This window comes from Bidens hawaiensis, unplaced genomic scaffold (genome assembly GCF_021521415.1).
Source record: "Bidens hawaiensis isolate Kalapana, Puna unplaced genomic scaffold, B.hawaiensis_p1.1 tig00001461_1, whole genome shotgun sequence".
Classification (NCBI taxonomy): Eukaryota; Viridiplantae; Streptophyta; class Magnoliopsida; order Asterales; family Asteraceae; genus Bidens; species Bidens hawaiensis.
This window is the reverse complement of record NW_027491082.1, coordinates 1,823,216-1,849,896: the sequence shown is the minus strand read 5'-3', so window position 1 is coordinate 1,849,896 and position 26,681 is coordinate 1,823,216. Positions and strand designations below refer to the sequence as shown.

The 26,681-nt window shown below is 36.2% G+C and overlaps 1 protein-coding gene across 1 annotated transcript; it reads left to right on the top strand.

Moving 5' to 3' along the window:
- The first annotated feature begins 10,680 nt into the window (after positions 1–10,680).
- On the top strand, positions 10,681–17,159 carry LOC143578617 (uncharacterized). The gene is made up of 12 exons (XM_077062135.1): positions 10,681–10,805; positions 10,898–10,918; positions 11,001–11,142; positions 12,782–12,846; positions 12,892–12,982; positions 13,772–13,830; positions 13,964–14,037; positions 14,708–15,146; positions 15,229–15,316; positions 15,364–15,756; positions 15,861–16,170; positions 16,240–17,159. Exons 1-12 carry the CDS (start codon positions 10,681–10,683, stop codon positions 17,157–17,159), a joined length of 2,727 nt encoding a protein of 908 aa, XP_076918250.1.
- The last annotated feature ends 9,522 nt before the right edge of the window (positions 17,160–26,681 follow it).

Sequence of the window (26,681 nt, the reverse complement as noted above, 5' to 3'; positions counted from 1 at the left end):
TTACGTTGCGCGTGCGTGAATGAATGTATTTATTAAATATTGACACCCAATAGTGTCACGAGTAATGGAACAATATGTGGCGCCCCGATTTATAATCCGCCTTTGGTCGGGGTGTTACAGATTGGTATCAGAGCTCGTTGACTTTAGGATAGGTGGTTAGACGTAACGGCCTAGAATACCTAAGAGTCCCTTCTCGCGCATGAGAGAAATCTCATGTTTGCGCGCTTATTGTTAATTACTCGTTATTTATAAATATGCTTGCGCAGACGCAGCGCATGGTTTTATGTTTTATTTCGCGATATTTCGATTATTGCTGAATTTCGATTTTTATTGGTTTTACTTACATATTCGTTTGTTGGGATTGAAAATCCGAAAAGTCATGGTGATACATGAATAGTTGATTTTCAAATTCCATTTACGATTATGTTCTGAGGTTGGAGACTTGAAAAGTCATGGTGATACATGGATTGTCAACCTCCAATACTCATTTTCTTGTATATTTTATATTGAGGATTGAAAAGTCATGGTGATACATGAATCGTCAATCTCCAATACTCGTTTACTAGTCATTTTAAATTGAGAATTCGGGAAGTCATGGTGATACATGAATTGTCGATTCTCGATTCGAATTTGTTATCTGTATTAAGTTTGCATTCAAATTCATGTTTTACTTTAACTATTGATGGTATCTAACCCAGCGAAACCAAGCTTTATAAGATTATACTTTGCGCTAAGATATTAACAAAACTAAAACTTTTATAGAATGCCTCCGCTATCTCGCCGTCATCAGAGGAGAGAAGCCTCGCACAGGCGTAGACAGCAACGTTCCCAGGAAATGGCCGCCGCAATAGCCCAAGCTTTGAGCCAAAATAATACCAACACCTCCGGTTACAACATTAAGTCCTTTAATGCGGGTAACCCTCCGAAATTCACAGGACTTGAAGGAGCCACCGTGATGCTCCAATGGCTCGAGAAGATTGAAAACACCTTCCTCCATACCCAATGCCCTCCTGACAGACGAACCCTTTATGCTTCCAGTGTCCTGGAATCTAGAGCGCTTACATGGTGGAATGGAGTAGCTCATGCGCGTGGCGCAGAGGCTGCTTCTAGCATACTTTGGGAGGAATTCAAGGAAATCTTGACGCGAGAGTTCTGCCCTCCCAACGAAGTAAAGCGCCTGGAGGAAGAGTTTTGGAACCTGAAACAGTACAGTGGCGAAGCGCGCGAGTACGCGACGCGCTTCCATGAACTAAGCCTGCTTGTCCCACACCTTGTTACCCCTTCCCGCCGAGCCATAGAGAAATTCCTTGGGGGTCTCCCCATGGAAATTCAAGATTCTGTATGGGCCAGAAACCCAGTAACCCTCTCTGACGCCATCGAATTGGCCGCTGTGCTCAGCGACAACCATGTCAGAGCAGGAACCCTGTTCCTGCGGGGAACTGAGAAGACCAAACCCACCAAGACTACCCCTGAACCAACAGAAACCAAACCAGAACCCTCAAACCGTAACAACCCGAAGCGTAGGCGCAGACAAGTTTATGCGCTTACCAACCCACCCATTGTCCAGCAACCCACCTACCTACCTCCAGTATACGCGCCTACCCCACTGTCAGCCTACCCAACACCTCCTGTAGCCCACAACTATGCCTTAACCAATCCCGCACTCCCTGCCCCGCCAACTAAGAAACCTTACACAGGAACCCAACCCTTCTGCCCAACCTGTAGATTTCACCACCCACCTCAAGTCCCATGTCGACAATGTAACCGATGTGGCCGCGTTGGTCACTCTGCCGAGTTCTGTAGAGTCCCTCCCGCCAACCCAATCGCACAAACACCAACCTACCCGCAAAACCCTCAACCAACTTACCTTAATCCACGACCCAGGTCGTGCTTTAACTGCGGTGATCCCAGTCATTTCCGGAACGCGTGCCCAAGGCTACAAGTGCAAATCACACAAGCAAATCCGGTGAACCAGATTTCGAACCAAGTGACATGCGGACGAGCTTTTAACATAACCGCGCACCAAGCGCAAGCGAATAATGACGTAGTTAATGGTACATTTTTGCTTAACGGATTTTATGCTTCTGTACTTTTTGATACTGGCGCCGATCGAAGTTTTATTTCTCGCGCGTTTGAGCAGAAGCTTGCGCGACCGCGCAGCGACTTAAAAGAAAATTTTTCAGTTGAATTGGCTAATGGTGAAACTGTTTTAATTAACTCCGTGATCAAAGATTGCACGCTTAACCTTAACGAAAACGATTTTCTGATCGACCTCATCCCCATGCCTCTTGGAAGCTTTGATGTTATTATTGGTATGGACTGGCTCTCGAAGAATCGCGCCGAAGTTATTTGCGCCAAGAAGTTGATTCGCATTCCTCGAGAAAATGGTGATCTTCACATCTACGGCGAAAAACCCTCCCGCGGTCTTAAACTTATGTCTTGCGCCGAAGCCCAAAGACTCATGCGGAAAAGGTGTATTGCATTCTTAGCCCATGTGGTTAAACCTGCTGAAGAAAAGAAGCTTCGCGATATCCCTGTTGTGCGTGATTTCCCTGAAGTTTTTCCCGATGATCTTCCTGGTATCCCTCCCGCTCGAGAAGTCGAGTTTCGTGTTGATCTTGTCCCTGGTGCTTCCCCCGTAGCCAAATCTCCTTATCGTCTTGCACCCGCTGAAATGCAAGAATTGGCAAGTCAACTTCAAGAGTTGACCGCTAAAGGATTCATCCGCCCTAGCTCTTCGCCCTGGGGTGCTCCGGTGTTGTTCGTTAAAAAGAAAGATGGATCGTAACGCATGTGTATCGATTACCGCGAGTTGAACAAACTCACCATTAAGAACCGGTATCCCTTACCGCGTATTGACGACCTCTTTGATCAACTCCAAGGTGCCTCTTGTTTCTCCAAGATTGATCTCCGCTCTGGCTATCACCAGTTGCGCATCCGCGATGAAGACGTTCCGAAGACTGCTTTTCGAACTCGTTATGGCCATTTTGAATTCTTGGTCATGTCCTTCGGTTTAACCAATGCACCCGCCGTTTTCATGGATCTAATGAATCGGGTGTGTAGGCCTTTCTTGGATAAATTCGTGATTGTGTTTATCGATGATGTTCTGGTGTATTCTAAGACCAAGGCCGAGCATGAGCAACATCTTCGGTTAGTGTTGCAAAAGCTTAGAGCCGAGCAGCTCTTTGCCAAGCTCTCCAAGTGTGAATTCTGGTCTGATGAAGTACAGTTTCTTGGCCATGTTGTGAACAAGATGGGTATTCATGTCGACCCATCCAAAATTGAAGCAATCAAGAACTGGATTACGCCATCCACTCCTACCGAAATCCGTTCCTTTTTGGGCTTAGCTGGTTACTACCGGCGATTTATTTCGAACTTCTCAAAGATCGCATTGCCTTTAACAGCTCTGACGCACAAAGGTAAACCGTATATTTGGGGCTCGAAGCAAGAAGAAGCCTTTCTAACGCTCAAGCGTTTGTTGTGTGAAGCTCCTGTCCTTGCGCTACCTGAGGGTAATGAAGATTTTGTCGTGTATTGCGATGCATCCAACCAAGGTCTCGGTTGTGTTCTTATGCAACGAGGCAAGGTTATCGCTTACGCATCAAGGCAACTCAAGGTTCATGAAAAGAATTATACAACTCACGACCTCGAACTAGGCGCAGTGGTATTTGCCTTGAAAATCTGGAGACACTACCTTTATGGTACTAAGTGTATCCTTTACACCGACCATAAAAGCCTTCAGCACATTTTTGATCAAAAGGAACTTAACATGAGACAACGCCGATGGAACGAACTCATCAGCGATTACGATTGTGAGATCCGGTATCATCCTGGTAAGGCTAATGTGGTAGCTGATGCGCTCAGCCGAAAACCCTGCCAGCTTAACTGTATCTTGCCGCGCACGCAGCTTCACTTCGCGCCGATCCAAAGCAACCTTGAATCGCGCATTCGTGACGCGCAGCGCGCATCCATCAGTAATGATAACCTTCGCGCCGAGTTAGCGTGTGGCGCGGAAGCTCACTTTGTCCATAATCTGAGTGGAATTCTCTGCTATCTCAATCGCATCTGGATTCCCTTTGATGAGAATCTTCGCGCTGATATCCTGAATGAAGCGCATAAATCTCGGTATTCTATTCATCCCGGCGCTGATAAAATGTACAAGGATTTGCGCATTACTTATTGGTGGCCCGGTATGAAAAAGGATATTGCTGTGTTCGTAGCTAAATGCCTGACTTGTTCTAAGGTAAAAGCTGAACATCAACGCCCATCTGGTTTGCTCGAACAACCAGAAATTCCTACGTGGAAATGGGAAGGTATAGCGATGGATTTCATTACCAAGTTACCTTTGACAGCAAGCAAACATGATAGCATTTGGGTAATAGTGGATCGTTTGACTAAGTCTGCTCACTTCCTGCCCATTCGTGAAAGCTACCGTGTTGAGCAACTCGCGCAGCTTTATGTCAAGGAAATTGTCTGCCGCCATGGTACTCCTTTGAGCATCATATCCGATCGCGATGGCCGTTTTATATCCCGCTTTTGGAAATCTCTCCAATCTGCGCTAGGAACTCGCTTGGACATGAGTACGGCATATCATCCTCAGACTGACGGACAGTCTGAGCGAACTATTCAAACTCTTGAGGATATGCTCCGATCTTGTGTTCTTGATTTTGGAGGTAATTGGGATTCGCACCTGCCTTTGATCGAGTTCTCTTATAATAACAGCTATCATTCCAGTATTGGTATGGCCCCATTTGAAGCACTTTACGGTCGTAAGTGCCGCTCCCCGATTTGTTGGAGCGAAGTGGGTGAAGCTCAAATCACAGGACCCGAACTTGTTCAAGAGACAACCGATAAAATCGCCAAGATCCGTGATCATCTGCTGACTGCCAGAAGCCGACAGAAGAGTTACGCAGATCGCAGGCGAAAGCCTCTCGAATTTCAAGTTGGTGATCTTGTTCTCCTCAAAGTGTCGCCTTGGAAAGGTGTTGTCCGCTTTGGGAAGAAAGGTAAGCTTGCTCCTCGTTATGTTGGTCCATTCAAGATTCTCGCGCGTGTGGGAAAAGTTGCCTACAGACTTGACCTGCCGCCCGCGCTCAGTAATGTGCATCCAACGTTCCATGTATCCAATCTCAAGAAGTGTTTAGCTGACGAGAACCTTCACATTCCACTTGATGAAGTTCAAGTTGATGAATCCATGCATTTCGTTGAGAAACCTGTTGAGATTTTGGATCGCGAGGTTAAGCAAACCAAGCGCAGTCGCATCCCTATCGTGAAAGTTCGCTGGGAGTCCAAGCGCGGAGCCGAGTTTACATGGGAAAGGGAAGATCAAATGAAGATCAAGTACCCGCACCTGTTCTCTGCGCAACCTACTTCGAGATAAATTTCGGGACGAAATTTCTTAAAGTAGGGGAGACTGTGACGTCTGCCCCATCCGACCCGACCCAGGTACCCGTTTCCCTTATCCGATCTCTTTCTTTTATGATTTAATAATTATTTATACTTTACTTTTAATAATAATAATATATTTTCCTTCCCGCCTCTTCCTCTTTCTTTCCGCCGTCCCGTCCCTCTTCTTCTCTCCGCCTTCTTTTTCCTCTTGTTGCCGTCCCGCCTCTCTCTCTCTTGTCGTCGTCCCGCCCTTAAGCCTTGAACCCCTTCTCTTATTTTGTTTGTCCTTTGTTTCTTCCCGCCTAAGGTTGTCTGCGCAGCTCCACGCGCCAGACTCCTTACAAGGAAGCCTGCGTAAAGACCACCTGTTACTGCGATACGCGAGACGAACTGTCCCCGCAGCGCGCTAAGGATTTTAGTTCTTCCCGCGGCGCGCTATGGATACCGTTCTTCCCGCGACGCGCTAAGAAATGTAGTTCTTCCCGCGACGCGTTAAGGTTGGTTCTGTCTGCCTTCGCGCTCGCGCACTCTTGACCTTCTGTGTCTGCCTTCGCGCTCAAGCTTTCTCGCGCTATGTCTTGAGTCTTTTCTTCTGTTTAATCTAGCCGTTTACTTTTGTGATGTCTTATCTTCTGTGCTGTAGACCTGACCTATCTTATGTCTGAAAAGTTACTTTCGGCGCAGCATGCGTACCAACCCTATTGGTTGGCAGAAAAAGTGACTGACATTATCTTTTGAGATCTGCTTTTCCATGCTTTGACCAGTACCTTTATCTGACCCTCCCATGCCTGTTTACTGTTCCCTGTCAGCTTTCTCTTGTCCCCTGCAGCTGCCATATCTTTCCATATCTTTTGCTTTTGGATTCTTATGCTTTTTGATATCTTTTGCTTGATCCTGTTAAAGATCTTTTCCTCTTTTCTAGGGATTGTGTTCCCTAGGGTTTCTCTATAAATAATAATACTATTTTTCCTAACACATCACACACAAACACTTGATTTAACCTCCTCCTTGCTCTCTCTGCCGCCTTCCTCTCTGCCTCTGTCTTCCTCCCTGTTCTGCCCTGCTTTTCCGGTAATATATATTATGTATAATAATTTACTTACTAATTATGCTAACTTATAATCGAGACTTAAAACAAATCATTAAAACAATAATCTTTAATTATAGGTTAACTTGTGCTTGTTTAAAGTTGGTTCTTGCTTTATCTTTCACCGCACCGTTTATCAAGTGAGTAATCTCGTACCTAATCCCTTTTTATCTTTAATGTTTTGGGATGTTCATGTGTTCATACAAACTTAGAGTCTTAAACTTGTTTATGAACTTTAGTCGCGCAGTATCCCATGTGTTGAGGACGTTTACTTGGCTGTTTATTTGTATGTGTGTATCATTAACCGCTTTGTTCGGCCTATTCCGAAGTTTTCATGGATCCATTAGATGAACACGGGAGACCTATCGTTTACGGTTTTCTTTGTTTACACTTGCACAGATGTTTTCTTGTTTTTGTGCTCATTTGGGAGCACGGATTGAACTACGAACTATGATCTATTTAGGCTTGATCACAATCTGATTACACCCTTGTTAAACACCAGACATACACGTGTTGCGCGCAGTGATTTATTGTTATCTATGTATGGTATTAAACTTGATTTCTCACCAACACGCAAGTGTTTGACGTTTATTTTAACACATGTTCAGGTTTGCAGTAGCTGTTTTGGAGCTCGAGGACACGTAGGAAGTTTTCTTTATTTTGGACCTAGATTAAAATGTATCAAGACAAGTTATTGCTGTTCGAATATTATGATTTATAATATATTGATTTATGTTGGTTTATTTATATCTTGTGTTTACGTTGCGCGTGCGTGAATGAATGTATTTATTAAATATTGACACCCAATAGTGTCACGAGTAATGGAACAATATGTGGCGCCCCGATGTATAATCCGCCTTTGGTCGGGGTGTTACAGTATGTAGTTCCATTGTTTTAGAACTAACAACGCACGTTAAGCGAGTGTTCGGTTTTGTCGGTCCAAACTTTGTTCTGAGATCAAGTTGGATCCAACATTTCCAGTACTTAAGAAAATATTTAAAAATCAATTTGTAACTATTTTTAAAGAAATATATAAGTCTTGATGGCTAAAAAAAACAAACACACTTGTGTGTCTTAAGCGAGCAAGAATCGGTTTGGTTCGGTTTCCATCTTACAACAAGTTCATAGATGGTTTCCACATGTCCAAACACTAAATAACTTGTATAATAATGTACAAATAAAAAAATACCAAAAGTTAACAATAAAGTCTTTAAACAAAAGTTCGGTTTTCGGTTCGGATCGTGTTTCGGGTTAAGACCGAGGTAAGATTCTACAAACCCATAAACATAGAATTTGTAAAAATGATTTTAGAAACTTAGATCTAACACTAAGTATGTTTAAACAAACAAAACTAGTAATAAAGTTCGGTTTACGGTTTAGAGCTATTTACGGTTAAACCGAAGCATAGACTCTTAAAAACCCATAACCATGGAACTTGTAAACATGACCAACAAACTAAAATAAGCAAGATTAATATGTATGAACAAGTTATATAGATGTATATATATCAAGGACACGAAGTCCTCCATGAAGCCTTGCCTTATGGGGTCCGAAACCTCACCGACCGGAATCGGAGAAGTAACTACCAAAGGTAAACAAGGGGTGTATATTATATATATGTTGCACAACCATAAACAAGTATTAATAAGGCTACATAAACTAATTAAGATGAAAGACCAAAATCCTTCAAGAACACTTAAGAAGATAACCTTGAATCTTTGATGTTTGAGAGAGTTTTTTTTTTTGGAGTTGTAGCAAGGGAAAATGAAGAGGAAATGTGGTGTATATATAGGGTAATGTTGGTGGTCAAATATGGGTGTGAGACACAAGAGTTTTCATGCAAAATGGATCAAGACAAAAACACAAAACAAAAAAAAAATAAAAATAAATAAATAATAAATAAATAAATAAAAATAAAAATAGGATGTTTTCAAGACCCACAAGTGTGAAACAATATTGTAACATAAATCCATCATTTTGATTATAACATAAGCTTCGGTTTACAAATCGGGTCGGTTTACATAATAAACAAATACAAAAACGAATACAAACAAGACCCGAAATTGACGAATGTCACATTATAAGGGTCCAGACCCTACATACCTTGGAATTAATAAGGATCCGGTGTCCTACGTACCTTAGATATCCTCAGAGTCCAGTCCCTACTTACCTTGGATATTATAAGAATCCAGTGCCCTACAAACTCGGTTATTATTAGGGTCTGGTGCCCTCTAACATACCATATAACTCTACCTTCGTTACATTTCCTTTCTACATCCTTTAATCGTAACTAATAAAACAACTACGTGCATACTAGTTACTCAATCCATAATATTCACATTCATACGCAAACATATATCTAATATACACTTACCATTTAAGTTAAATGTATAAATCTAACACACATCGTAGTATGCACATAACCCCGAAAACATAACACATAAAAGGGACTAGAACTCACCTGAATCCTGTTACGTTCACCGTTAATTGTAATTCCCTTCATGAGCTGTGCGCGGATAACTGTTTAATAACGTACACGTGTTAATCCTCTATAATCTCTTGTCATTTATTTCTAAGGTTAAAAGGGTTAACTTTTAAGTTAACGGAAACCGACATGTATTCTTCTTTATTTAATATACTTTAACCTCATTTTATTATTATTTTAATTCTCATTCTAACTTGTCTTATGTTCCCATCCTTACACTTATGTTATATATATATATAACCTTTTACAAGTGATCTTTCATCGCACGCTCCTTTTAATTTCTTAATTGTTATAACGAGCTTTTATGTTCAAGTGTTTCTTGGACGGGCCCCATAAATCGTTGCTTTGGCATAAGGCGGGCTACGGATTCTAAACGAGTCGGGTCTCGGGTTTGTGTGTTTGGTTCAAGCCTTTGTATCTAGCCTATACTTTATTAGTATAATAAGTCTTACTATATTATTATTATTATTATTATTATAAACCCTAATTATCTAATCTAACTATCTATATAATTGCCTACCAATGAAGCCCTCACGTTGCTCCCCCACCCCCTCTCGTGCTACCAGATTGCTCCATTTTAAAATATAAGTCTCTCATTAATTTGGGTTTTTTATTGGAAATTCGCGGGTCAAATGGGTATGAGTTGGATCCTCTAAAACCCGATATCAAATAACCCCTTTCTTTCACCATGGTTTTCATCTAAACCCTAATAGCTGCTTTCTTTCACCATGGTTTTCATCTAAACCCTAATAGCTGCTTCAATTAATCCATATTCTATCGTCATCGTCTCTTTAACCTACTAACCCTAGCCGCAGCTCCGATCTCCATCACAAATTCAACATCCACGTCACCATCCTCTGATGAAGAAGAACCGGAATTCGCCAAGAAAAATCCTAATTATGTCGCCAACTACACCGGATCGTATATATGTTTGAAATCTGAAGCCAATACCTAACTTTGTAATTTCACATCAACGTTTTTGTTGAAGATCCAAAGCCATCTTTTTTTTGTTGTTGCAAGATCCAACTACATGAAAATATTTAGATTGGTTAGTTTTCTTGGTATCCAATTCCAATTGATGGGTGGATAAACGACATCGTTTCCAAAGCCATAAGTTTTGTGAGTTTTAATTTGTCTATTTTTTTGTAGTTAATTACGAATTTTAGGTTTTTATATTTAATTGGTTGTCACAGGCTAGATGATTCTCCGGCACGGAAACGACGGCGAACTACTACTTCTTAATGTTGTGGACTTAATAGGTTAGCTACTCATTTACTAATTTACTTCAATCATTACCTGATTCATTTATGGAACCAAAATAATTTTGTGAATTGTTATTAGAATCAAGAATTTGTTAAGGATACAGTATGATTTTGTTAAGGATATTAGTAATTTATGTAACCATAAATATTTTATCAATGAAAATGATAATTTTTTTACTATTTTATTTATTGTAAGTCGTCACCATTGATATGTTTTCGAGTTCATTGTCAAGATTCCCTTCTAATCTTAACCTTGGATTTCTTATGCGTTTTGATAAAATGAACCAACAGAAGGTTGAAAAATTAACTCGAAACGGTTTGTGACCTTGAAGAAGTTGCTTATAGTATTTTTGAAATGTTAAAAAAGATAACTTTAATTAACACTTCACATTTTTTATCATGCTCTGTCAGTTAACGAACCGGTACCTGCAACCTACTGAATTATTTGCTTGAAGCAAATGAACTTACAAAACAAGAACAAGTTTTTATTCTTTGAAGACTTTGAACGATCCTGTCACGACACTGTTGTTGACCGGTCTTACATCCCGTACTTGCATTACCCGAAGCCAAAAACATTCAATAGGTAATTTTTTTAACCAAAAACAATCTTAGCCGTTTATTAAGACGCGTGACATAATTAGTTTTTGAAATAAAATTGTTTACTTGATTTTCCAGGTCAGAGTGTGCTGGAATCCAGTTCGTTTATTTGCAATTGTGTCGAGCAAAGATCGGGAAGTGGATGATTTTAGACTCTGTTAAATAGTCATATGAATGTAAGCTCAAATGGTGAGATTTTTGGGCCAAAAAGTTGGATGGATAGTGCTTCAACAATCGTTAAAACACTTGATAAAGTTTATAATTTGGATTGGTTTACGAGTTCTTCCAAGAACGAGTGTTGGCTCAAATGGATGCTTAATCAGGTACTTGTCTTATATTTCTTTATTCTTTTAAGGTTCTTATAGCCAATTTTTTGTTATTCTAAATGTTTTCATAATCAAACCAGACAGTGAGCCAATCATCTCACCGATTCATTGGTTGTACCGGATCTAAGAATTGGATGACGCCCTTAAAAAATCTTACATTATTTTATAGTATTTCAATTAATCATATTAAAATATTATGTTTACATGGATATAAATATTTATCATTTTCAAAGGCATTGATGAATATATAACCAGTTAGTGGTGTGTTTATCCTAGCCTGTATATCATTTTTAAGTTAGTAGAATGGTTAGATCTGTTGTAGTTAAATCCCAGCCAAAGGCTTACACCCAGGCAGTTTCGTGGTCGTTTTTGTCATGTATATTAAAAGAAAGATATTTAAATTAGTTTAAAATGTTAGACAAAGTTTTATATCACGGTTTTTTAAGATATCATCCTGATTGAATTTGGTGATAAAATAATATAGGATCTTTAGTATTTTTAAATCCTATTTTATATGATTCAATAAAAATATTGTATTTGAATTTGGTGATAAGTTATATTTAAATCATATTTTATAGGATATGAATATCAAATCAATTTTCAAAACATATGTATTCTATATTGTATATAATCATCTATATTACATATAAAACATATTGAATGGATAAAATGGTAATTTGCTATTTTAAGACGTTTTATGGCGAGACGTCGTAAATATTAAATACTGGCCACCAGGCGACCTACAATTCCTCAGGCAACGTTACTTTATGAACTCCAGTGACGTTTAAGAGCCAGGCGACGTCCCTTTATGACCACCTTCAATTGAAAGTCGTTTCATATTTCAACTCAATCAACGAATTTAAGGTGATCAATCAATCGATTCCGGTTCCCAACAGTTGCTCTTCTCGAATTCGTCCTTACACTGCCATGCCATCCCACACATTCACAACGGCACTTTCTCGCAATCGTGACTCACAGGTCCTCTCTCATTTTATGGTTTATTATGCATTTTCATTGAATTGGTTTCCTGATTTGGTTAGAACTATAGAGGATTTTAGGGTTTTTGCTTTTCTGATACGAAGTTAGCATTTTCTTATGATTTGATTGATTGATTATGGCTTTTAAAATTGCTCCTTTAACTAATACTATTTTGGTTAACTGATTGCAAACATTCAATTTTGGAGTCATTGGAGTAACCTTTTGGTAATCTTAGATACACCTATTAAACATTTCATGAAGATAATAGTATTTTTGTTTTTTGTAAAACACTCTATTAAAGTTCATGTTATCCGTTGTTACATTATATTCAGAAACCAACATGGGAGAATGCAGCCAAATAATGAGAGAAAGGTATAAATTAGTGTCTATATTTCTCAAATATCAGATTTATGTTACGTATACTATACACATTTTCTGATTTTTAAAACCGTCTTATTTTGCATCACTATAAACGGTGCCAAGTTGCACAATTTGGTTGCCAACTTCGGTCGGGTGTACATCCCCAGTGCTGACGCAATCTTCATTCCCCTGGTACAAACCCCTGTTATTTTAGTTTGGTTGTTTTGATAGTATTGTAAGCGTGACAGGCAATCACTCTTTCACCTAATTTCAACTATTTCGGTTCGATTGCTATTAGGGCTGGATGATTAAAGTTTTAGCTTTGGAGTTTGCATGGCTCACTCTTGAATTCTTGATACTCAGGTATAATCTTTAAACTCTAACATGATTAAAAAGTTATATTTTTAGGCATATATATAGAACATCCATGAATGATAAGGATGATATGGCTGAGATGTACTTAACTGACAAGAAACTAAGGAAATCGTGTAACGATCAAGTAGAAGGAAATGATATATATTATTGAGCATTTGAACCTGGACTGGGATTAGACTATGTGTAGTCAAAATTCTTCACATAGGGGGGTGGGAGACTAAGTATGGTCTTAGGATCAAAATCCCCTCCCCCATCTTCTGTGGGGTCCACAAGTGGCGCGTATAAACCGTAAAGGGTGCTTAGTAATGTGAATGCACACAAACATGGAAGCTTGTCCAGTTCATCCGTCCCTACTGAAATTGAAAACATAAATCAACTTGAGATGTTGCTGGAAGCCTACTTCAATGGAATCGATAGCACTCTAAACAAGTTACTTTCGGTAAGACACTAAACAAATAAACTCAGCCAATTTGAACGCCTTGGTTTTTGCGGTTTCTCAGTTTTAACTGTTCGGTCAGTTTGAAACTTGAAACCAACCATGTAAACTGATTTGTCCAATTGCATATTAGTCCCATTATTCTTTTTTTAAGAGAAAGGGCATTTTGGTCATTTTCTTCAAACTTAACAGAAAAGATAGCCTCCAACCACTCAAAAGGCCATCTGTAGTTTTGGATTACAGTCGAGTGAACAGTACAAACTACATGTGTAATTTTAGAAATTTTTTTTCTTCAATTCAGAATTGGCATTATGGTTAATTCCAAAAAAAGGTGTGACTATCAGCTTCTATATGTTTCAAAATACCAGTATGTAAAGTTTTCAGATTATCTATATTTATGTATGTTTTTAAATTGTTTTTAATGTTATGACGTAATTTATAAATTCTTAGAACTTTATGTTGCATTATGTCATTTAGGATTGCATTCCGTATCGAATCGAACCAATGCAGAGGTCACGCCGTGTCCCTGTTACAATGTGCGGGTTGTGTACGACCGAGTTTCAGACGATTGCTTTTTAATCAGCGTCTGCAAGCCTAAGGTATTTATAATTTGTTAACGTCATTATAATTTCTTTTTATTTTCTGATACATGTTTATATAATGTAACAGGTACGACCACCTTCTTACTTTGCGGGCTTGGTTTTGGAGAACCAATGTAGCTTCAATTGCCAATGGGGAAATTGGTAACTACCTCTAAACTATTGTTGCTCCATAAGTATTCAATTCACTTATCATTATTCTTACTTTTTGTGTATGGTTAGAAATTTAAAATTGGTTTTTATATTGGAAACATTAAATCATGGTTTACGTGAATATGCTACTGTAAATTGGTTTTCATGTTGGAAACACTAAATCATCGTTACATTTTTTTCTGGTTGTGTATTAAGGGAACCATACTTTTATATTTACATTGGTTATTGACACACACATATATACATATTATTTTAGGTCATTCAATAAAGAAGGCTATCTCAAAAACCAATCGTTCTCTAAGGAAATTGTTATTGAATGCAAAAAGAGGAAAACTTAGTTACTCCAAGCCTCAAAAGTATATCGTATGAGATGAAAAATTATTTTGGATGCTAAAAGAGAAAAAAAGATTTGCTTATCCAATATGACATCATCATCAAATTTAACTCATTCAAACATACTTAACTATGTGTCTAAACAGAATCGTATGAGTAGGAGAGCAAAGATGGATTATAGAGAACAAGAATTCATTTTACAGACAACGATGGAAAATATAAAGGAGTTTCTAAAGGTCCGTAAAATTACATAATCTTCCTACATGATTTTACATATTTAGAAATTTGGTTAAAAATAATTATTAATGTTGTTGCTTATTAAATGCAGATTACTTAGATCATGGAGACCAGTCAGTTGTGTGCGAGATATGCCATGCTAAACTCTGGATCGACGAGGGAAAAAGAGGTCAAAGCAAGAAATCAAAAGTAAGTTTTAATTTGTGTTGCCGATATGGGGCTGTTGAGTTACCACAAGTAAAAACATCAAACCCTCAGTATGAAGAACTATTCAAGTCAAATGATGCTAAAAGCAAATTCTTCTTGAAGAACATTCGTCGTTATAACTCGATGTTTTCTTTTATTTCCATGGGAGGAAAAATTGACAAATCTGTTAATAAGGGGAAAGGTCCGTATGTGTTCAGATTGAGCGGCCAGAATTATCATGCTATTGGCAGTCTTCTACCCAACGATGGAACGAAACCCAAATTCTCACAACTGTACATATATGATACGGACAACGAAATTGAAAATAGACAAAACATTTTGAGGTACACATATTATCGTTTTATCATTTTTATTACCTTTTTATTTATTTCCCAACATTAATAGTAATTATTATAATTATTTCAGCGACAACAAAATTAGTATGACAAATGACAAAAAGAGGCTGGATACTGAGATTATTACATGGTTGAAAGAAATGCTTGATCGCCAAAATGTTTTAGTCAAAACTTATAGATGGCAAGAGATTTTTGTAATGAACAGCCTGATAAAGAACTGAAGCTACGCCTTATATGTAACAGGGAAAAAGATGGCAGAACTTATAACCTTCCTACTTCTTCAGAAGTCGCTGCATTAATTGTAGGAGATATTGAGGAATCATATGAGCCACGTGATATTGTCGTGAGAAAAATAGGAGGAAATCTAGAATACCTTAATGAGCTCCACCCTTCATACATGCCTCTTCAATACCCGCTGATATTTATTAATGGCGAGGATGGTTACCGAATTAAAATTAAGCATAGAGGAGTTGAAGATGATGATGATAGCAAACGACCTTATACTACAATGAGGGAATGGTTTGCGTTTCTGTTTCAAGACAGAGTAGGTCAATTCTCACCTACTTTATACTCAAGAAGACTGCTTCAACAGATAATGGTAAACGGTTATACGATGATTGAAAGAGAAAGGCTATGTTAGATAAGAAGCAAACAAAAAGAACTAAGGTCTGTGTAACATTTGAGAACCTAAAATCTCTAAAGGATAAGGGGTGTTCTGATGTCTTAAAGGTTGGGCAGCTATTCATATTACCTTCTTCGTTTACAGGAGGAGCTCGGTATATGATGCAAAACTATCTGGATGCTATGACACTTTGTAAATGGTATGGATATCCTGATTTCTTTATCACAGTTACATGCAATCCAAAATGGCCTGAGGTGCAAAGATTACTTAAAGGCACGTCTCTAAACGCAGATGATAGACCAGACATATTATGCAGGCTGTTTAAAATTAAACTAGACTCATTAATTAAAGACTTGAAAGATAATCATGTTCTTGGAAAACTTCAAGCAGGTAGGTATTCTATACATCTTAATAAGAAACAATTTTATTTATATGCTAAACTGTTATTTGTATTTGCAGTCGTTTATACAGTGGAGTTTCAAAAACGTGGTTTACCTCATGCCCATCTTTGTTTATTTATGCAAAAAGAAGATAAACTCCCAAACGTAGAGCATGTTAATCCTTATATCAGTGCAGAGATACCAGATAAAAACGAAGACTCAGAATTATATAACCTTGTGTCTGAGTTAATGATGCACGGTCCTTGCGCCCATTATAACAAACCTTGCTCATATGTTATAGACAACAAGTGTTCCAAAAAATTCTCGAAGAATTTTCAAGATGAAACTTCAGTAGACACAGACGGCTTTCCATTATACAGAAGACGTGATAATGGTGCATTTGTTCAAAAGTCAGATATAAAGCTCGATAACCGAAGTGTTGTGCCATACAACATCAAACTCTTAAAAAGATATCACGCTCACATAAATGTTGAATGGTGTAATCAGGGGTCATCTATCAAGTATCTTTTCAAATACATAAACAAAGGGCCTGATCAAGCAACTATGTATTTCGCTAATGGTGGAGAGGATCAGAATAACATAGACCGAAACATTGATGAGATTAAAGAGTTCTATGATTGTCGATATATGTTAGCATGCGAGGCTTCATGGCGTATTTTTGCATACGATGTACATTATAGAGTTCCAGCTGTTATGAGGCTACTTTTCCACCTTCCTGGCAAACAACAAATTATTTATGGTACAGACGACGACATTGAAAATGTGCTAGAAAAAACAGACACCGTTTCATCTTCAATGTTTGAATTATGGATAGAATGTAACAGAAATGATCATGAGGCACGTAAACTAACATACTCAGAATTCTCTACAAAATTCGTCTGGCATCTAAGTCCACGTGGATGGCAACGAAGAAAATTGGGATTTGGTATTGGTAGAGTACACGCAATATCTCCTGCTCTTGGAGAAGCATATTTTTAGGGTACTTATAAACAGAGTGAAAGGTCCAAAGAGTTTTGAAGAAATACGTACCGTTAACGGTCAAACATACAATACTTTCAGAGATGCATGCTATGCCCTTGGATTACTTGATGATGACACAATACATTCAGGGAATTGAAGAAGCAAGCCTTTCAGGTTCAGGTGATTACCTACAATCATTGTTTGCTACAATGTGTCTACTGATAGTCTCTCTAGACCCGAAAATGTATGGATCAGTACATGGAAACTCCTCTCAGAAGACATAATCTATAAGCAACGCAAACTTTTAAAATCTCCAGGTATATGCTATGTCCTTACAAATATTTAATGTCAAATTTTAGTCTTTAATGATTAAAATTCTCATTTATTTAAACGTTCTACAGAGTTGCAACTGACTGAAGAACAGATAAAGAACCTTACCTTACTTGAAATCCAGAAAATACTACAACAAAACAACACTAGCTTAACTAGGTATGAGACGATGCCTTTTCCCGATGAAGAATCATTATCTGTTATCAATAATAGGCTGATCCTTGACGAATAGTCATACGATCAAGAATTTGAAAGAAAAGAATTTCAAAATCTCTTCTCCACAATCACCTCAGAACAGAAAGCTATTTTTGACACAATAACAAAAGCTATTCACAAGAACAACGGTGGTGCCTTTTTTGTTTACGGTTATGGTGGAACAGGGAAAACATACTTATGGAAGACATTAACTTCAGCAATACGACAGAAGGTAATATTGTTTTGAATGTTGCTTCAACTGGAATTGCATCATTATTGCTATCCGGTGGTAGAACAGCGCATTCGAGATTTCACATTCCAATTAACCTGAATGAGGACTCCTCTTGTGTAATAGAACGAGGTTCGGATGAGGTGGAGCTATTACAAAAAACAAAATTAATAATTTGGGATGAAGCCCCAATGACCCACAAACATGCATTTCAAGCTCTAGAGATCATGCAAAGATGTGTTGCAATCTAAACTACTGTTCGGAGGAAAAGTTGTCGTGTTTGGAGGCGACTTTAGACAAATTTTGCCAGTAATTCAGAAAGGAAGCAGACAACAAATAGTAAAGGCAACCCTATGTTCTTCATACTTTTAGAATGAATGTCGTATCCTTAGATTAACAAGAAACTTAAGGTTAACAATTGGTCAACCATCTCCTGATATAGAGGAAACAAAAAAGTTTGCACAGTGGTTGCTAGACATCGGAGAAGGTAAAGTCGGTGGGCCTAATGACGATACAACAAAAATAGAGATACCAACTGATTTACTGTTCGAAAAATGTAATGACCCTATCACAAAGCTAATTCAGTTTGTGTATCCGGACATTTTAAACAACACCGAAGACCGTAATTACTTTCAACAGAGAGGGTTACTTGCACCAACAAATGAGGTCGTGTATGAAATAAATGACCGGTTGATCGAAAGCTTCCCTGGTGAACCGGTTAAGTACTTAAGCTCAGATTCTGTGTTGAAGTCTGAATATATAATATATAGACGGAAATGTTGATCCAACTTTATACTCTACCGAGCTATTAAATGGTCTAAAAATAGCGGGACTACCAAACCATAGCCTTATACTAAAAGTGGGAGTGCCGGTTATGCTTCTAAGAAATATTGATCAAAAGAAAGGCTTATGCAATGGAACGAGGCTTTAGGTTATTTTTTTAGGCACCCGTGTAATTGAAGTGAAAATTCTTTCAGGAACTAATACTGGTGAAAGAATATCTATTCCTAGAATCGCTTTAACACCTTCTGACAAGAACATAGCATTCAAATTTACAAGACGACAAAATCCCTTTCAGTTTGTTTCGCTATCACTATAAACAAAAGCCAAGGGCAGTCATTAAATAGGGTTGGTTTGTACCTAAAGAATGATGTCTTCTCACACGGACAACTATATGTCGCCTTATCAAGAGTTACAAGCAAAAAGGGTTTGAAGTACTTATCCTAGACAAATATGGCAAACAAACTAGCAAGACAACAAATGTCGTCTTCAAGGAAATCTTTTCTTACTTTAACTAAATTTAATTGTAACTTTTAATGCTTTATTTCATAAAATATTTGGAGTTCATACTATGATGTTATTAATTGATTTCTACAATAAAATCCATAATATTATGTATATTAGAAAAAATTAAAGTAACCCATACATAAGTTACTACTTTTAATTTTAACATACTTATATAGTTATATGTACTCATAGTTGTTTATAAAAACAACCTAAAAGTAACCCGCGTAACATGCGGGTTAAAATCTAGTTATATATATATATATATATATATATATATATACCCTACCCACACCCAACCCCTCCCTTCATCTCCTACACCCAACCCGCCGCCCCCCCCTTTTCTCTCTCTCAAATTCCGGCGACCCACAGCATCGCCGCCACCATCACTCTACCCCGTCTCCCTCCCTCACATCAAACCCTAACCACCATCAGCCTCCCCTTCGTCTTTCTTTCTTTACCATGGCCGCGTCACCGCCGGCACCTCCACCTCCGATGTAACAACTCGGGTTTTTCACATACAATTTATATATCTATAACCCGACCTGTTTTACATTCGGGAAATTTTAATAAAAGTATCGCGCTTATCGAGAAATCATTTTATAATTTATATTTATGTAACATATATAAAACTTTGGAAAAGGTTCATTTTTAACCCAAAGCTAAACTTTAACTTATAATGTTCCCACCTCAAAACTTAGAGGACTAGAATGCAACTTTTACAAAATCTTTTATAACCCAGTTACCCAGACCCGTATCCATGACCCGTATACCCGTATACCATGACCCGTTTACTTTCTTGAGCCTCAATTATCGTTGTAAATTAAGAATTGAATCGTGTTTTTGATTCTTCATGCCATTATCGGCCTAGCCGTCTTAGTTAATTAGGAAACAAGATCAAGGGTTACGTATAATCTATATATTAATACACCGACTTAACCTAATATTAAATTATATAACTTAGGTGTGATCATAAATATATTGTTCATGTATGCACCTTCTCTGTATCCCGGCGACCTAAACCCCTAACTTTAATTGCAATAAGATTGGCCGCATATGCTCTGTTCATGATCTTTGACGCCGGCTCTGTTAACTACAATTGATCCATGTTTAGACATCACAACAGGTAATGAATAATATCAGTGAGTTCTCATTGAAATTCCATACAAAAGCCCTAACATGAATTAATCTAACGCTAAACGAATTGATCGATTGACGATTTTAGGGTTCTTGATAAATTTGGGTTTACTCAGTTTATGTATATAAGTTTCTGTTTGCATCTTCTAACTAGCTGACACACCAGCTCACATGGCTGGTTTGTGTTTTCTAACCACCTAGAGCCGCTGAGGTCGCGGGTTCGAGTCCTAGCAGCCCATAGTTTTTGGTATTCTTTTTATTTAATAGTTTTAGATTGCTTTAATTATTGAAATGCATTATAATTAATATTAATTATCATATAAACAATATTTTATTAAAACCGACGTCATAAAAGTTAAACGTTTCGTGTCGGCTAGTTTTCGTGTATATATATATATATATATCTTATTAATGATAAAAACCATTATTATTATTTTATTAAAAACCGACACAAATATCGAGGCTTATTGTTGTTAAAACGTATTTATCAATTTGCTCATATTTACTATAAATATATGTATTATTTTTAAAACAAAACTATAATAAACGTATTAAATGAATTAAAAGTGTTTATATTTTTACCATCGAAATTTGTTAAGGATTCTAAAATATAAACGTTTATTATTATAGTAGGTCTTAACTCATATTTATTTAACTAATTATTCGTAAACTCGATTTTTATTATAAATAATGATTTTTATAGTTAAATAATAACAATAATCCGGAGAGATCAATCGTTCAATCCGTAACATACCAAATCATAATTGTAACTCAAATCACATCGAAATCTTAAATTCGTTATACATGTTATATCATTATAATTCACTCGTAATATCATTTAATTAGGATTCTTGTCGATAATTCTCGAAGAGTGTGATTTCCACCTTCTTGTCATAAACATTCGCGTTTGGCTTATTTGATCAGGTGAGTTTTATCATTCCCCTATTTTACTCGATTTTGATAAACGTTTTGGCGACGTATGCGTATATAATACTATACATACATATCTATATATACATACATACATATCAAAAATAGCAAACGTATAATTGTGTGTGATTAATCAAATCTACTTGTTATGTGCTTATGTGTTATTGTATTCATTCGTTTGACATATCCCCTTGGAGAGGGTACTCATTCTATTGACCACCGTCCGATTCGCTTGGCAACGGTCTTATTGTTATTTGCTCATGGTTGATTTACCGGCACCCGATTCGCTTGGCAATGGTTTAATCGACAACTTACTTGCTTATGGTTGATTTCATTGCCGCATTTATTGCGTTTTGCTTATTTATTATATTATCCTTATTTATTTGCAAAACTGGTGGTAAACTCACTCAACATGTGTTGTTGATCAAAAACTTCATTTTCTACGCATATGCAGATTGACTGAGTTGAAGGATGGACACTTAGAAAGACCTTAGGGTTATATTGAAGACAAACTTAAATTTAACCGATTTTATTTATTTATTTGAATTGTATTGTTGTATTTGAATATTGTGTATTATTTGAATTAAATAATTAATTAGATATTGTCACATTTTATATATGATAGTATCTTCGAGCTGTGAGCAATTGGATCACTCCCCGACATTTCCGCCTTAGTTTGGGGTGTGACAGATTGGTATCAGAGCCGAAGGTTATAAGATAGGTCGTTAGAAATGGTCCTAGACATATGTTAGGAACCCTATACGTGCTTATCTGAATTGCCTTATGTGCTATTTATATTGTTTGTAGCTTGCTTATATTAATTATTTAATCGTATTTATCTTATTTGTTTAATGCGCACACACACACAAATTCCGAGGTTATGCCTCAACTTTCAAACTATTTTTAAATCCTCTTAATTTTTGGTAGATTATCTTTTATTGTGAGAAATTCCTTAAGAATTCCCGTGTTTTGTTTTGTTCTTTCACCTTGAAGCGTGGGGGTATGACAAATCTTGTACAACCACATAACTTCAAGTGGTACCCGTAATCGGTTAAACGGTTGCGTGGTAAACATAACCGGCTAAACGGTTATACTTCTAAATTGTGTTTTAAACTATTTTAAATGTTTAGTTGGGTGAAAAATCCATGGAAATCCATGCGCACTCCAACTATTCATTTCTTAAAACCATTTTCTATTTGATTTTTGGGTTGGAACGTATCGTCCAGGGTGATTTCCGAGATACACCAACTACTTATATTTGATTCGTTGATTCGATATTTAGTTGAGTCGGTTAAATGCCATGTAACGCTTATGGTCCAAACAACTCCATTGATTCGATAATTCGTTACTTAGTTGGGTCACTCATGGGCTGACCAACTCAATTGTTTATTAACAAAATGCCATGGAATGCTCATGAGAGGCCAATTCACAAACTTTATGTTGTTTATTTAGTTGGGCCATTCAAATTGCCATGGAAAGCTCATGAGAGGTCAACTCGTTTGATATGTTTGGTCATCTTATTTTTGGAAAAATTTTATAAAACATTATTTACTTAAATGCTTCCAACTCATATACATATTATTTTAATTCTTGACTCGTCCTCGAGTCTTCACTAATACTAATACATATACATACGCATCCCCATTATCTCATATCAACTCATTCCCACAACTTACCATCATTTCATTAAAATTTCATCCTTGGTCCTCGTAGAATGTCTTCCTTAGGGAATCATCGTAATCAACGCCGTTCACCTGCTTCTCGTGATTGCTATTCGACTACTAGAATCGACAAAGAGTTTGCTGTTGTGGTTAACCAAACAACCGCCAACCTCGACAAAACTAAAATACACCGAACAAGAAATCTTATACTAACTCATGTCCGTTAAAATATTATTTAAATTATACTTTCTTAATTATAACCATATCATCGAACTATAAATTTCTAAGTATATCCTTATCCTCAACTTTAAATTATAAATATTATTTTATTATCCTTTGTTTTCCTCAATATCATGATGCTTTTCACAACTTATTTTCTATTTTATAAATCATTATTAAAATTCAAATATTGTAAATCTTATTGATATTAAACTAAATTATGTATTCGTTAAATTAATTTCAATTTTTAAATTTAAAATATTCCATTAATTAATTTAACTTTTATTATTAAATTGACTTTTTGATTGAACCTTCATCGTAAATATTTCAACTCCCTACTTTGATTATTTGAAAATTTTGAACGTTTTAGATGATAAATTCGTATTTGTTAGAATAGTCATGGTGGTTCATGCATTCCTAGCCTCGCATTTATCTCAATTTATTATATGCTTCACTTTAATTTAGAATTTATTATTTCTTCAAATTTCCATTATTGATAATTCAAATTACTTACTTCTTAATATTTATAACGATTATATGAAAAAGGAAAAATCCATAAATTCCCAATTTAATCTAATTTTATATCTTCAATTACATACTTTATAGTTTATCTAATTTTAAGGATTTAATTGGAATAGGACTATCTCGGTGATTCGGGAATATCCGCTTCCTAGTTTAATCTATTTAAAATTTAATTCAAATACGTATATCTTCGCATTATCATTAATATTTAAATTATTAATTGCTAACTATTAGAATATCTTAACTGAATTAATCTAAATCTCAAAATCACCAACTTGAAAAGCTATGACCTTATATTAACTTCTCTTTAAACTCGTAAGTACTTAAATTTACTAAGCTCGACTCACCAAAATTTTCGTTAATGATGTTTAAACTTATATTCTCGATCTTAAGAACTTCATTCCTAAAGAATACGATATTTAAGGACTCCGTATGCCATTAACTATTTGTTATAAATTAAAATTTTGCGTAGTTCATCGCCTGAATAAAATTCCTTTATCAAAGATAATCTATTAGGATCTTGAATCTCCATCTCATTCCCTTAATTTCGATTATCACAATAACATCTGTTTCACCAAATCTATTTTCTTTAATTTTCAAAATTTTACTTTTAAAAGCAAAAGAGGTTTTCGAAATCTCACGATTTTATTAATTCAACTCGAACATTTATTAATTTGAAATTATATTTAGAATTATCAAAACAATTGTTTTCTCTTAAAAAAATTATTTAAAACGTTTTATAACCAACATGATGGAGTGGATTATACGGACCATCCGACGATAAGAGTAATTATGGATGCATACGTAATTATTCAAGTCCTCGCATAGAAATCATAATACGTAAAGATTGTGTGTCATGATTTAGAACCTAAGGTAGCTTGGGTAACGGTATAAATGAGGAGATGATACGGACATGGTGGATACGCCGCTGGTACATCCTATATATAGGTGCCCTTATCGGATTGTCATTTGAAGCGTTGCTTCGGTTATTATAAGTTCTATGTTATGATATTTTCGTTAAAAGCATAATTGTTTTCAAGACGATGATTTTGTGGTTTTCCTTAATTTCGGGACGAAATTCCCTAAAGTAGGGAAGACTGTAACAACTCGGGTTTTTCACATACAATTTATATATCTATAATCCGACCCGTTTTACATTCGGAAAATTTTAATAAAAGTATCGCGCTTATCGAGAAATCATTTTACAATTTATATTTATGTAACATATATAAAACTTTGGAAAAGGTTCATTTTTAACCCAAAGCTAAACTTTAAACTTATAATGTTCCCACCTCAAAACTTAAAGGACTAGAATGCAACTTTTACAAAATCTTTTAAACCCAGTTACCCAGACCCGTATCCATGACCCGTATACCCGTATACCGTGACCCGTTTACTTTCTTGAGCCTCAATTATTGTTGTAAATTAAGAATTGAATTGTGGTTTTGATTCTTCATGCCATTATCGGCCTAGCCGTGTTAGTTAATTAGGAAACAAGATCAAGGGTTACGTATAATCGATATATTAATACACCGACTTAACCTAGAATTAAATTATATAACTTAGGTGTGATCATAAATCAATTGTTCATGTCTGCACCTTCTCTGTATCCCGGCGACCTAAACCCCTAACTTTAATTGCAATAAGATTGGCCGCATATGCTGTGTTCGTGATCTTTGATGTCGGCTCTGTTAACTACAATTGATCCATGTTTAGACATCACAACAGGTAATGAATAATATCAGTGAGTTCGCCTTGAAATTCTATACAAAAGCCCTAACATGAATTAATCTAACGCTACAAATTGATCAATTGACGATTGACGATTTTAGGGTTCTTGATAAATTTGGGTTTACTCAGTTTATGTATATAAGTTTCTGTTTGCATCTTCTAACTAGCTGACACACCTTCTCACATGGCTGGTGTTGTATGCTAACCACCTGGAGCCGCTGAGGTCGCGGGTTCGAGACCCAGTAGCCCGTATTCTTTTTATTTAATAGTTTTAGATTGCTTTAGTTATTTAAATACATTATAATTAATATTAATTATCATATGAACAATATTTTATTAAAACCGACGTCATAAAAGTTAAACGTTTCGTGTCGGCTAGTTTTCCTGTGTAGATATATATATATATATCTTATTAATGATAAAAACCATTATTATTATTTTATTAAAAACCGACACAAATATCGAGGCTTATTGTTGTTAAAACGTATTTATCAATTTGCTCATATTTACTATAAATATATGTATTATTTTTAAAACAAAACTATAATAAACGTATTAAACGAATTAAAAGTGTTAATTATATTTTTACCATCAAAATTCGTTAAGGATTCTAAAATATAAACGTTTATTATTATAGTAGGTCTTAACTTATATTTATTTAATTAATTATTCGTAAACTCGATTTTTATGACAAATAATGATTTTTATAATTAAATAATAACAATAATCCGTAGAGATCAATCGTTCAATCCGTAATATACCAAATCATAATTGTAACTCAAATCACATCGAAATCTTAAATTCGTTATACATGTTATATCATTATAATTCACTCGTAATATCATTTAATTATGATTCTTGTCGATAATTCTCGAAGAGTGTGATTTCCACCTTCTTGTCATAAACATTCGCGTTTGGCTTATTTGATCAGGTGAGTTTTATCATTCCCCTATTTTACTCGATTTTGATAAATGTTTTGGGAACGTATGCGTATATAATACTATACATACATATCTATATATACATACACATCAAAAATAGCAAACGTGAATTTTTATGGATTTTTCACTCAACTAAACAGAGAAAGATATGTTATGTGTAGGGGTGATGTATCACCTTTGGTAGAGTGAAAGAGATTCTGATATGTGATGTGACGCTTATACGGCATAAAGTGAAAGTTTGCAAAGAGTAGTCCATACTTCATAGTGTATTAGGAATAAAGTTGGGTCACTGGGTGTTATATTTATATTGAATTAACTACATGGATAGTTCCTATAGTTTGATCAAATTATGGATATGGTC